Below are 14663 nucleotides of genomic sequence, written 5' to 3'. Positions count from 1 at the left end.
AAACAGAAATTAGGGAAAAAATAAACAGGGGGGCTAATAATTCTGACTTCAACTGTACATATAATATGCAGCTAAAATTGTTCTAATTGACAAATGTTTGATTTTCTAAACAAAGGATTGAGAACTGAAGGTTGCTGCAGGAGCTTGTACTGTTTACCAGACCAGGTGATCAAATATTGTTGAGTTTAAGCACTGCAGTTATATATGCAGAAGAGGTCAAACAAAACCAACAAACACATTTCTGAAAGCTCCTCCACAGTGAAAAGGACTGAGTGTTCTGTGTTTGGTCAGATTTGGAAATTAAAGATAAATATAAATGTGTGAATAAGCTTAAAACTTATACAAGTTCCTTCCTTCTGAAGCACAATATTATTCAAATGTAAAAAAACATCTTGCTTTTTGATATTTTATGTGTGGAAAATCTCCAATTTTGTCTTTAAAGGGATAGTTTGCCTAGAAATGTGAATGTACTCACCATATGCTGACCCTCAAGTGTCTCCAAACCTACATGAGTTTCTTTTGATTTATTTTTTGGGATGAACACATAAGCGGATACTTTGAAGAATGTTGGGAAAAAAAAGATTGACACCCATAGTTGGAAATAAATTATTATGCCAATGGCTACTGGTTTACAACATTTATTCAAAATATCTTCTTATATGTTCAACATAAGAAATAAACTCTTTAGGTTTGGAACCAGTAGGGTGTGAGTAAAAGATGGCAACATTTTAATTTATGGATTATCACTTATTATCTTCAGAAGAAATAAATGGTAACACTTTTTTTGATGGTCTATTTGAGTATTAGTAGACTGTCTGCTTAATATCTGCTGATACTGCTCCTACAACAGACATTAAACTGATTATAAGAAACTTTGCAAGTACATGTCAACTTACACTAACCCTAACCCCAACCCTAACCCAAACCAAACAGTCTACTTTTAATCTAATGAGAATTAGTTGCAATGTAACTTAAATTCAACAAACAGACCATCAAAATAAAGTGTGACCAAGTAAATAGTTACAGACTGACCTAAACTGCCAATGTTACATACAGAAACTATATTTATTTCAATCAAGAGTTTCTTGATTGAACATCCAGCCTGATCTCATGGGGAAATGTCAGAACTGTGAGCAAAAATTGTGAGCAAAAAGATCATCTGATATTTGTATTACTGTGTGCCCATTTTCTTTTAGACTCAGTAAACCTTTTAAAGCTTGGATCTGTTTGGTATGAATCACTTTCCATTAATGAGAAGACAATGATTTCACTGAGTTAATTGACAGGGATTAATGTACTCCATTTAATTTAAATGGAACTTTTAAATGTTTTTTTGCATACGAGTGTGTGTCTGGCTGTCTATAATTCATCTGTGTGAAATTAAATCAATTTAGATCATTAATTTTCTGCCAGTAATTGACAAAATGACAAATTCAAACAGCCAATAACATCAATTAGTGCACACCCACATCTTTTAGTAAACACAGCTTTGTGATTATAGAGGGTCAAGTGACATCAACACATCACCACAGGCAATTTATTAAAATGTAGATTCAGGTTTGTATTTAACATCATCCACAGTGACGCTTAACTATAAGGCCAATTAATTAACAGTAATGCATTAACTAACATAAACAAAAAAGAGCAATATATGTTTACAGTATCTATTAATCTTTCTGTTTATTTATTTACCACAAGCACAATTGTTCATTAACTCACATTAGCTAAGACCCATTAAATCATATTTTACAAATGCAGCTTTTGCTTTTAATAATACATTAGACAGCCTTTAGAATTATTAGAATGAATAATTTGGATTCAGAAGAATTTTTTGTAATTATTACTAAATAATAATTTTAACAAATGGAACCTTATTGTAAAGTGTTACCTGCATCTACTTAACTAGCCTTACTAACACACATTTATGCATGCACACACACACAAAACTAAAAGAAAACATGTTCAAAGCTTCTGCTCTCTGCAGATTAATGGACTAATTGGAAAAATTAATTGTCAGAAACATCCTACACATGCCAGAAAAAAGCATCTAGCTGTTTCTTAAAACCATCAGAGCCATGAATACTGATTATGCTACACAAACAAACAAACAAACAAACAAGCAAACACATAAAACCCCTTAAAATCCGTTTGCTATAATCAAACCTATTATACTAAGTGACTCAGATCCTCACACACATATTCAGCACTGTGCAAACATTAAGGATTTCCAAAAATATGTTGATAGAGTAGTTTTTTGTGTTGAGGAGTAAAGTGTGCTAATTAACATTTAAAGGGTCAGGAAATACACTCAAAAATGACATTTGCTGCTTGTTTCAAATGAGTTGAAATAACACAATTCTTGTTTGTTTTTTTTTTGGGTGGGTGGGGGTTTGGGGGTGTGTAGGACATGATTGATTTATGTACAATCCACTTAAATTTGTAAAAAGTCCTTCATGTTGTCCCAACACTATTTAATTGTGTGAAACCTAACAGTTATTCAAGAGTTCTTATAATATTATCAATATTTTTACATCAACAAAGATTATATAGGTTACTTTCTAAACACTTGCTGATATGATGGTCCAAAAGATTTGCTTATTATATTATTATTTACCTGCATATAGTTCAACAGGACAGTTGTGTGGCACGGATGTAAACTTCTGCATGTTTAACAGCCTACACACATGTTGCTGTGATTTAGGTTGAAATGGCATAATACTGAGTATATATATATCAAATGATATTTAATATCAGACAAAGTGAACAAAATCTTTTTGTAAATTAATTTCAGTTGAAATAAAAGTCTTTTATAAAGTTGGGATCAGAAGCTGGGCAATGCACAATTTGGAACTGCACCTTTGCTTTTCCCATTATTTACCAGCTAAAATGAACAAATATTATGGTCAGAGTAAACAGGCAGTGAATGGCAAATGGAGGTACCATTACATAATCCAGTTATTTAAGCAGATTGGCTGTTTTAAAACCAACAGAAGTCTGAAATGTCTTGAGTTCGGATACTTTCACGATGTTTTATAATGCATCCTGTCAAAAGATCAAAGCATTTTACATTTCTCAGTTCATGACCCCTTTAGCATTAAAAAAGTGCCCATTTGCAATTTTATATATTGCAAGCTTATATAGTGCACAGATTCTAATTTAGTCTAGTTCCCAAGAATGAACCCTGTCCACTTTGAGTAGTGGTTCTAAATCATGAATCATGCAGATTTTCAGATGTATTTACTCCATAACTATCAGACACAGGCAACACTGTATCTTACCTGCCAGAAGTCTGCCACTGTGGAGGGAAGAGGACCTTGAGCACTAATGTAGGCTGGATTTCGGGGGTCATGGTCCATCTTAAAAAATTAAAAGATACAGTAAACAACCATAAATATTCATGAAATAAACATTTCAAATTAATATTGAAAATGAAACAGCAGTTTGGCATTTTAAAGATTTCACTATTCTATAGAAAAACAAAAGCGATGTAGCGCTGTGATTGCAGGATGGACGTTTCTATGACACTGAGCCTCTACGTAAACAGTGCTGTTTTGTTTTTTGTTTATCTGATTTATTTGCTTTCTGAACATTTCTTCGGCCCCCTCCAATCTTTGGGGAAGGGGTAAACAAACTCACTGCCAAGAGAAACAGAATGTCCACGATTTCGGTTTGGAGTTAAAAAGCTTGCGAGGAAAAAAAAAAGGAAAAGCAAATCAAATAAAGAGAAAGAACAGAGGCCTGTCACTAATGAGAGCAGAGTCGTTTCTCTCACGGCCACCTCCCTTCTCTCCTCGTCTTTCTCCTTCTCATTTTTATCGGCTCCACATCCACTCTGTCTTCCATTTCGACATCGTCCTATCATCTCCCAGTCACCCCATCTTCCTCCCTCTCCCTGTCTGTCCTCTCTGAGCATGTGCATTCTTTAATACCTCTGATTAAAGCCGGCTCTGGGAGTAAAGCAAGGCATCTCTCTAATCAAACGCATTTATTGATGAGAAGCTCAGTGGCTGGAGGAGGGTGTCGGTGTGTAATTGTGTGTCTGTCTGAGTGAAAGCTGTCCCGATGGAAAAAAGCTAATGATAGATAGAGAGAGGAAAAACTGATGTGGATATGGACTATGACATTCATAATGCACTAGCCACAATTAAATAATGACAGGCTAGATCTTCTCCAGCACTTCAGCTAATCAGCAGCAAAACCATAACAAGCAAAAGTGATTTCAAACCACAGCAAAGGGGCGATACTCTTCTTTTAACTTATTTCTTCTAATAGGTTTGCAAACTGTCAAACCATGTCAGGGTTTCATAATCGTATTTTTATATCAGTAAGACTGAAGTACATGTTCACTGACACAAACCTGAACAAGTTCACTGTTAAAAGTGATAACTGGGCAATACTATTTGTTCCTGATTCAAGATTTACATCTAATGGTATTGTATAAACTGGTATAACCTCATGTAGGTATGCTCACTACAGTTAAAGTCTGTGTGAATCGGAAGTTATTGACACTTTTATTTTAGTATGTTAATGTACTTCCAACTAAAATGGAAGGTTTGGGTAGAGGGTGGGGCTTTCCCTTGTAGCAAACTAGTAGTAGGGGCGTGGTTAAGAGTATTGAGGCTGAGAACTACAGCCTGCAGCTTGATAACGTACTAGGCAAAGTCTTCTATGTAATGGACGATTGCCTACACCTACCCCAACCCTAAACCCAACCATCACAGTAGTATGGGAATTACCTTAGTGGGCGGTACAATGTCCACTATGTATTGGACCTGGACCTTGGTCCGTATTGTGCCTGGTACAGTACAGACTGGAGCGAGGACATCTTGTCAAAATGTGGAAACAAATGGTCAGACTTTGATTGAAGATTGCCAAAACATTTTTTTCTTGCATGGATTAATGTTTCACTTAAAAAATAATAACATGTGTTATAACAAGCATTATAAGCATTGTAAATATTATTTTCATATGGACTTTTTTTGGTTTTGCCAAAATTATGTTAATCACTGTGCTATATTGTATATGCACACTTGAGTGCTGTTCTTATAGATAACCATTCATTCACTTTTCTTAGTCCCTTTATTAATCTGGGTTCGCCACAGCGGAATGAACCCCCAACTTATCCAGCTTATGCTTTACGCAACGGATGCTCTTCCAGCTGCAACCCATCACTAGAAAATATCCATACACACTCATTCACACACGCACTACGGCCACTCATTCACTACACACACAATCTTACCCAATTCCCCTAAATCACATGTCTTTGAACTTGTGGGGGAAACCAGAGCACCCGGAGGATACCCACGGGGAGAACATGCAAACTCCACACAGAAATGCCAACTGACCAGCGGAGACTCGAACCAGCGATCTTCTTGCTGGCAACATCACTACCTATTGCACCACCTTGCTGCCCCTCTTATACATAACCATGTTTCCCAAAATTATTTTACAAAGAGTAAAGAATCCTAAATATTTCTGAACCATTAAACATTTTTTTTTTATCTTTTCATAATATTAAAAGCTTGTTCATGTTCATTTTTAAATAATATTTTGAATAGCACACTATTAAATGTTGACCCGATGGTGCATAAATATTGTAATATGCACACCACAGTTATTATATTTGTGTGTTCCTTTTAGAATTCTATATTCCAAAAAAAAAAAATTTAAAACTGCTTTTATTCTAGACGAAATAAAGCAAATAAGACTTATACTGTTGACTACTTATTTAATAGTCCAAGCTGTGATGACCACAACTGAAAATCCAGCTGCTATTAGCCTGTGCCTGATGTATAGCATCCATTCTTTCACTCTGACCATTAGTCCACAGATCTGTCCCCTTATCTGTCCATCAAAGAACATCAGTGGAAACCTGCATTCATCAGGTCTTAAAAAAGATCTTTGTCTGCAACAACATATTCTGCCCACATTTTATTATAGGAAAGACATTGTCTGAATGCATCACAGGAGAACATCCTCCTGACCTGAAATGTGTCCTTACAAAAAGAAGGGAAAGCTGTCAGGAGGTTGGAATGTGCCCATTTTGAGCAGCAACAAAAGCATGTTTGCTGCAAAAGGGTAAGGTATGCAGTCTGGTTAGGGTGTCAGACTTGAGCTTATTAAATGAAGGACGGGTTAGTGGACGAGACTGTAACACAAGCACCAAATGCTTGCAGCATGTGTGTATACAGCTTCAAGCAAATATCATTAGGAAAGTACAGTATTTCTGGAAAACATGGTCATTTTTTCATGTCCAAAATGCTCAGATGTGATGAACATTTTCAAATGCTACAGCTGTCTGTGGGAGTGTGTGCTTGATAGCACGTATGTCTGTCTTTGTGAGAACGTTTGGGAGTACGTATGTCTTTAAAGCACAAAAGCCGATCACAAAGCCTTTCAAAACTTTTGCTAAAGTAATTGCATGGTTCAGTACTTCTGCTCTAATTTCTCTATAGCTTCACAAAAAGATCAAACACCACTGCATGAGAGAGACAGATTCAAACCCCATGGTTACAGTGAATGACACGCACACCCATTAGCATGGCAGAAAATGGATATAATTGCTTTGCACAACCTTAATTGTTGGCAAGAGCAATTTAAGGGTAGAACAATTATATATACACAAGCTGGCTAATGCTGGCAGTCTATATGAAACAGTTTTTTGACTACCCGCGCTCTATAAAGGCTGTTATTATAGTCGATTTGTCATTTCACACTCAGCGAGATGATCACGCTCTTAAAGCCTAATTACTTTAAGAGATCTCTAGTTTATCGGTTTATCAGTAAATTCAGCATCTTGTGATGCATTGTAAGAAAACAATATCAGAGAAAGAAGAATATTATGGCACAAAAATGGTCTTCAGAAGCATTTGCAGGAAACATTTCCTTCATATGTTAAATATTTTAGCAAAGTAAAACAATATCAAAGTTAAGTCACTATTTTTACATGATTTACCTTACTTGATGGTATTATAAGTGAAAAATTGTTGCTTAATTTCTGAAAATGGTCTGATACTAACCAAGAAGCTTTATTAGTACCATTTGAACCATTTCTTTGTGTGTGTGCTTAAAAAAAGAGATATTTGAAGAGCCAAACTCCAAACAGTCACCGGAGAAGAGGGTGTTGGTGTGAGGAGGTTGTGAAAAAATATCTCGAATGATTTACTTTGAGGCCTTTTTCTTTCTTGCAGCTAATGAGAAAGAGGCTACAAACATTGACAGACATAATTATCACAGTTTTTGAAACGCACATTGCCAAATCCCTGCTGCGCTTTAATTACCGCGCCTCCATGCATTTGTCTCCGCACCAGCGGATCAGTGCACCCAACCCCGACTGCAGCTCGAAACCCTCGGGGAGGGAGGGCTGACTCGCTTGTGCCTTTTGTTTCTTCTTTTGACGAGTTGGAGTCCAAAAATAACAGCATGTAAAAATGACTCAGTTTGACTTTCTCAGTGTGATGTTGCTGCACAGGTATTACACTGATTAACATTACGTGTATGTACTGATTAGGAGGCCAAAACAAAAATTACTGTGTCTGAGATTCACACAGCGATTGGTTTCAATGCACTCATGTGGTCTGTAGATTATGCACACACAAAAAAGAACACACTGACAGTGAAATGTTTCATTTAATATATTTTTGCATGCATTTTTGTCCGAGTGCTGTGCCAATTTCTCAGTATTTGTTCTTCTAAAAAGCATAAAAGAGCATATTTAACAATCGGTCACTGCTAATTCAAAGAGGAGAGATGAGGAAAAATTTCTATGAGCAAACAAATTAAATATCCAAGTATTGACCACAAATTGCGTACAATATGTGAGGAATTACTGTAACTACTTACTATAGGACTTGCGTTGATGTAATCAGATCTGGATTGGTTATTCTCCAGCTTCAGGATGAATCTAGAGTGATCATCTACAACATTCAGAGACAGACAGATGTAAATTTAGAGCACCTGCAAGTAAAACCTTTCAAAAACACTCCCAATAACAGTTGTGGAAACCACCAAGTCAACTGAACTAACTCAAAGATTAATGCTCTAAAACTTAACGTTTACTAAATTGTTCCTCTGTACTACATAGACTGTTATTTATCATTTAACTGAAGTGAACAACCTCATACAGTTTCTTTTTGTAAACATCATATTAACTGGGGCAGTTCAACCAAAAAATGAAAATGTTCTAACATAACATCTCTCAAGTGGTTGCAAAATTTTGAGTTTCTTTTTTCTGCTGAACACAAAAGAAGATATTCTAAAGAATGTTGATAACCAGTAGCCAGTAGGAAAACTAATACTATGGAAGTCAATAGCTATATTGCATATGCGGATAAAAAATTGGTTGATGGAAACGCCAAGATGTACATACATTTTGAAAATGCACATTAAAAACATATGCGCATAACTGAGTAGGATGAACTTTTACTTAATAAGAAAAGATGCGCATAACTTTTACTTAACAAATTCCAGTATGCGCATTAAAGAAGTCATGTGATTTTGTTATAAGAGATCATGTGATGATAAAAATGTTTGTAAATGGATAAACCAGAAGGCTGAGCACACTGTAAAACATCTGAAATGTTGCTTTGGTCATTTTGAAATGCCTTAACTATTTCAGTATTAGTGTTATTATATTATTAATAACCTCCAAAACTGTCAAGAATGTCTGTGCTCCGAATCTGATGCCTATAAACGCCATTCATTACATGTTGGCATTGTCATCTGAGGTGCAAGTAATTTATTAAATAAAGAAAAGATTGACGCAGCTTCTCCAACCACAGCAAATTCCATTTTTATTCAAATTCAACTTTTGATATTTGGCGCCAGTTAATCAGGAAGTGACGATTGTGTTCTCTTTGACTCCTTAAATGGAAACGCTGCTTTATTCGCACGTCTTTTATGCGATAATCCAGTTTTGTGCAAACATTTAGTTTGCATCTTTGGATGGAAACATAGCTAATGGCTGCTGATTTCCAACATTATTGAAAATGCTGTATTTTGTCTTCAATGGAAGAAAATATATTAAAAAGGTTTAGAACAACTGGAGGATGAGTAACTTGGGTTAACTATTCCTTTAAGGGGATAGATCACCTTAAAATTAATATTTACTTCCTATTTACTCTCACTCAAGTGGTTCCAAACCTTTATTAGATTATTATTTCTGTTGAACACAAAACAGAAAGATAGTTTAAAAAATATTAGAAACCTGTAACGACTGCCTTCCATAGTAAGGAAAACAAATACTACAGAAGTCGATGGTTACAGGTTTCCAACATTTTTCAAAATAGCTTTTTTTTGCTCATCAGAAAAGAACAAAGTCAAACAGGTTTGTATCGAGAGTTCAGTTTTGGGTGAACTATCCCTTTAAACATTTATGGTTAATTGCTAGTTAACAACAGGATACAGTATTATGTGGTGACACAATAATCAAAGAGACTATCGATATTTATGCCATGTATTCATACCTAATCAATCACAAGCCATTGTTTTAGTAAATAATCCAACAAAACTTTAATATGACAATCTTCTGTAAATCTAAACATTAAATACTAAATCATTTCATCCAGCAAAACCACAAAAATGACAGTTAATTTAAACATTTATTCTCCTTACACAGTCTAGCACAAAGCATGCTGGGAACAAGAAATCTGCTTAAACTATTTAGTTTAGGTTCAGCTTAATACAATGAGATTTTCACAACTTGTAACGTTGTTCTATTGAGTACACTGAACTTTTAGCAATTTCAGTAACATGTGAGGGAAATTTCAATTCATTGAAACTTTTTGGTTTGCATTTTCCTTAAGTATTGTTATAACCAAAAGAATAAAAAGTATACAGTGTTCTGATCGGTGTATGGTTAGTAGAGGCTCTTTAACTTTTTTAAATTGATCAAAATAGAACCCGTTAGCCAGTGACAGATTGTTCTGTCGTCCAATGGCACACTGCACAAGAAAACAACTCTATGTATTCACTTGAGGCTGATACAATTTTGCGAAACACTCACACACTAGGACGCCGTGTGGGCGATTGCGCTGGACATTCTGTTCCTCCTGACCCACCGCACACACTGCTGGCTCAGCCTGGTAACTGCACAGAGCCTCCCACTCCTTATCCAGACGATCCTTATTCTGCAGGTGATCTTCCATATACGACTGCACCAGACACATGGGAGAAAGACACAAAAAACACCAAAGTTACTCCTGCTAATGATGACAGGGTGAATAAACTATTTTCCTGCAACATGGATAACTCAATAAAAAAAATCCAGCCAGCCTGATGCACATATAAATCTGAGGATTTCAGTTCAATGCAGGGTTACATTTGTTGTTTATATAACATGAACAAGAGCATGAACCATATTTCTCGTGCTTATGTGTTTCATGTGCCATTTGCCTTTCTGTGTAAACGTTTTTGAATTAAGTCTCCTAAATCCGTCAAGTAAAAAAGCTCCATAGTAAGTTTCCATTCGTCTGCTATAATCCAGCTTTACCTCCAAGGCCAACCTATCGCTTTCTGTGCTTTCTTTCTTCACAACAATACAATCACTCACCTATCCACCTTCAGACAGACAAGAGCTCAAACCTGCTCGGCACGGGAATCGTAGACAGTAATCCTAAACATGCACCACAAAGGAAGAGAGAGAGGAAGAGAGAGGGAGAGAAAGGGGGGGTTGCAGGGAGGGGGCTTGTCCTGACAATCACACATGCAATTAAGACTCCTGAAAGGCCTGGGCACGCCAGTGCCTCTTCAGCCTGCTTCAATCACTCCTTTTCACTGCTTGCACAAATGCTGATAAGATTGTCTGCGCTTAAGCCGCCTTCCCAAGAAGCCCAAATTGAATTCAACTGAGACAAAGGGGAGCGGAGGGAGAGAGACAGAGAGACATACAGAGAGAGAGAGAGACTGAGAGCTCAGAGGACTGTGTCTCTGGCCAGAGTGTAAGAGCGTAAGTGTTGTTTGGCGGTTGGTGTCTTGTTTTTTGGCTGCTTATTTCTGGCCTCCTATTGTTAGCCCACAAGAAGGGGTTTACCTTGGGCATGTGAATTTGTGTTTATGAGTTTATTGTGTGAAAACAAATTACACACTCATAACCTAATGTCAAGAATCCTCTTGGCCGTTACACAGACAGCAATCCCTAATCTCACAGGGCTTTGACATATTTGACATACTGAACCGCATGCCAAAAGGCTCTTTTTAAACATATTTAGATGTACTGTTCATAGAAAAACACGAATGTCTTCATACACACCAAGACCATGGCTATATGTGCTCCCTCATAGATGTATTTATTCTTATCTGAACAGCATATTGCAGTGCTCTGAGCAGTGTGCATGTGCAAAGCCTTGTTTTAAGAGATGATGAACAGTGTGACAAGTGGCTTAATAGAAGACATTATGCTTCATATGGAATTCATGATTTAGTGAAGGAGAAAGACTTTGATTAAATGTCACTGTAATAAGATTAACTCAAAGAGAAGGGAAAAAAATTGAGGCCAGTGGCCAAGAAACTCTAAGTGCCAGCAGCATTTTTTTTGTTTGTTTGTTTAAGGTCACCAACCCCCCCAAAAATATTCAGTTTTAAACTTAATTTTTCCACAGCAACTACACTACAGTTTGCCATTTTGAAGTAGTGGTAGGTAATGTTTTTGAAAGAAGTTTATGCTCACCGATATTTTAAACAAAAATACAAAAAATATTGCAGACAGTTTAAAACAACTATTTTCTATGGTACTGTGTTTTATAACTTACTGCTGTTTTGGCATAGCTGGATTTTCAGCATCATTACGTTAGTGTCATTTGATCCTTCAGAAGTCATGCTGATGTGGTACTCAAAAAACATTTCTTATGACATCAGTAATGTTGAAAACTGTTGAAGCTGTGATAGACTTCTTTGAGGACCAGAATTATCAACAGAACAGCTTTTATTTCAAAGGGAAATTGTTTTTAACATTTAAAGTCATTAAAATGAAAAACTTATTCAAAAGAAATACTTAATAAAAAGTACTAACCCCAAACATTGAAACAGTATTTTAATTACACGGGATTAATTTAAAACAAATAACGAAACATCTCTTTTTCACTAAAAGTTATGCTGTCTACTGACGTCAAGCAACTTAATAACAACCAAAGCATTTTTCCACAAAAAAACTGCCATTTCACCAGCATAAACCATAACTGGCAGGTGCACTCAAAATGTTCTCATCCTTCAAGTAACATATCAGAAGAGAAACAAATTACCCAGCAATCAGTTTACATCTCCAGAGTGCCGTGAGCGGACAAACGCCAAACTCTAAGTGGCTACATATGGCTGTTTCGAGAACAATTTGCTCTTCTCCAACATATATCTGACCTTCTGGACAAAAGCTTCTATATATTTTCCTCTAGTTTCTATTATGTTACAGATGATTGATGGATGGAGCATCTTCCTGTATGTATGTGTGTTTGTGTGTGTGTGTTTCAGAGCCCATATGTAACAGTAACTCTCTCTATTTGCCTTCTCTAATACCACCTCTATTAGCAAGATGATGCGTGATTTAATCAGAGACAGAGGGATTTGGCACCTAGCCAACCATTTAATCACCGAGGTACTTCTCCCTGACAGACAGCAGACCCTTTTTTCTCCTTTCACACTGAAAAATCACTCCATCTCTGCTTTAAGCAATGTCAAATAAGCACTAAATGCTTCAGGTTATTACAGGCTTTCAAATGGACACACGAACACACACACACACGCACACACAATAAAGACAATCCAGTCTCTTTCCCCATTATCTTTCACCATGTCCACGTAGCACATATGAATAATAAACACATGCTGCAACAGAGCACCGTGGCGCTGTCCATGGTTCTGAATTAGTACTTCATGATCCTGCAGCAGCTATATATAATAAAAAGGTCAGATATCTGGCCTAAATCTCACTCTCTTAAAGCAAATGTCTCATTTAAGCCTCAACATTTGACATTTAAATAGACAAACAATTATTTATTTAAATACTGAGCTGAATTTGTATGTGATTTAAAGGCAAAAAGACATTTTTAGAGATACTGAATAAACCTTGTTGTACAATCTTCAGAAATATGCTGTATATATTCAAACAAGATGTATATGCTGTATATAAACCAAATAGAAAGAGAAAAAAACAAAGCCGTATGACTGTCAATCAAAATATGATGGCAGAACTGAGGCCATTATAATGCTGGACAGCTCATATAAGGCAGGGCTATGGAGAATGCTTTCTCTAGCTTTGCTCCTATCTTTGAGGAGGGATAAAAAAAGATGCCTTATAGCAACCTGGCATACTGAGAGATTACGCTATTAGAATAGTTATTATTTCATAACCCGTCTTTGATTGCACCCATTGAGAGACGGATAGTGTACACGTGTAAACCTCTGATACACTGCACTAGCTGGTATTGCAGTCGCTGCTTAGAGATCAGACCTGAGTGAGAATTTGAGGTTTTTCTGCTGCACATTGACCTATATGGATTTGTTCTTGCCAATATCTTAGAGAGCAGGGTGGCGATAGTCAATAAAAGAGCTATATATATGTGATATAACAGTTTAAAGATAGTAAATATCACATGCTTCAATATATATATATATATATATATATATATATATATATATATATATATATATATATATATATATATATATATATATATATATATATATATATATATATATATATATATATATATATATATAGTGCTCAGCATAATTAAGTACACCTCATTTTGAAAATGAACACATTTTATGGCATTTCTCGTGAATATAGGTAATATATTTGGAACATTTGAACAAAACAGATTTGTTAAACAGATTTATTCATTCATCTTTAGAAACAGAAAGATAATAAAGTTAAATTAATGCAAAATATTGCCAATAAAAATACAAACTGCAAAATTTAAACAAAATTTCTTTATCTTAATTTTTCCTCTTTTTTTACTTTTTATTTAATTTCTTACTTATTATTGTTTACTTATTTTTAATGATATCATATTTTAATTAATTTTTAACATTTACAAAATAACAAATTGTTATTTTAAAAAGAAATAATATGAACAATTTAAATAAACTTGATGGCAAAATAAACCTGTTAAATCTGTTATAGTAATAGTATAATATAGTAGTATAACAGTATAATCCATTATAGTACTTTATAGATAAAAACCTCACTGTTTTTATTTTAACTTGAATTATATAAGCTAGATGCATTTAAAGATAGTAAATATCATATACAGTTGCAATCAGAATTATTAACCCCCCTGAATTAGTTGCCCCCCGAATTATTTTTTTCCCCAATTTCTGTTTAGCACATTAACACTTTTCTTTACTATTCTAGAATAGTTTTAATTGCTCATTTCTAATAACTGATTTATTTTATCTTTGCCATAATGACAGTACATAATATTTTACTAGATATTTTTCAAGACACTTCTATACAGCTTAAAGTGACATTTAAAGGCTTCACTAGGTTAATTAGGTTAACTAGGCAGGTTAGGTTAATTAGGCAAGTTATTGTATAATGATGATTTGTTCTGTAGACTATAAAAAATATAGATTAATGGAGCTAATAATTTTGACCTTAAAATAGGTTTTTGAAAATTTTAAAAACTGCTTTTATTCTAGCTGAAACAAAACAAGTAAGACTTTCTCAA

The 14663-nt window shown here is 35.2% G+C and overlaps 1 protein-coding gene across 1 annotated transcript in view; it reads right to left on the bottom strand.

Annotated features, from left to right (window-relative positions):
* Positions 1 to 14663, bottom strand: part of ptprn2 (protein tyrosine phosphatase receptor type N2) — a 278828-nt gene that overhangs the window by 17700 nt on the left and 246465 nt on the right. Inside the window, exons 15-17 of the mRNA XM_056461907.1 lie at positions 10007 to 10154; positions 7846 to 7919; positions 3279 to 3356 (exon numbers count right to left, since the gene is read on the bottom strand). Of these exons, the coding sequence (XP_056317882.1) occupies positions 3279 to 3356; positions 7846 to 7919; positions 10007 to 10154 (300 nt within the window). The remainder of the gene's footprint in view (positions 1 to 3278; positions 3357 to 7845; positions 7920 to 10006; positions 10155 to 14663) is intronic.

Source organism: Danio aesculapii, chromosome 7, assembly GCF_903798145.1.
Source record: "Danio aesculapii chromosome 7, fDanAes4.1, whole genome shotgun sequence".
NCBI lineage: Eukaryota > Metazoa > Chordata > Actinopteri > Cypriniformes > Danionidae > Danio > Danio aesculapii.
This window is presented reverse-complemented; position numbering and strand designations above follow the sequence as displayed.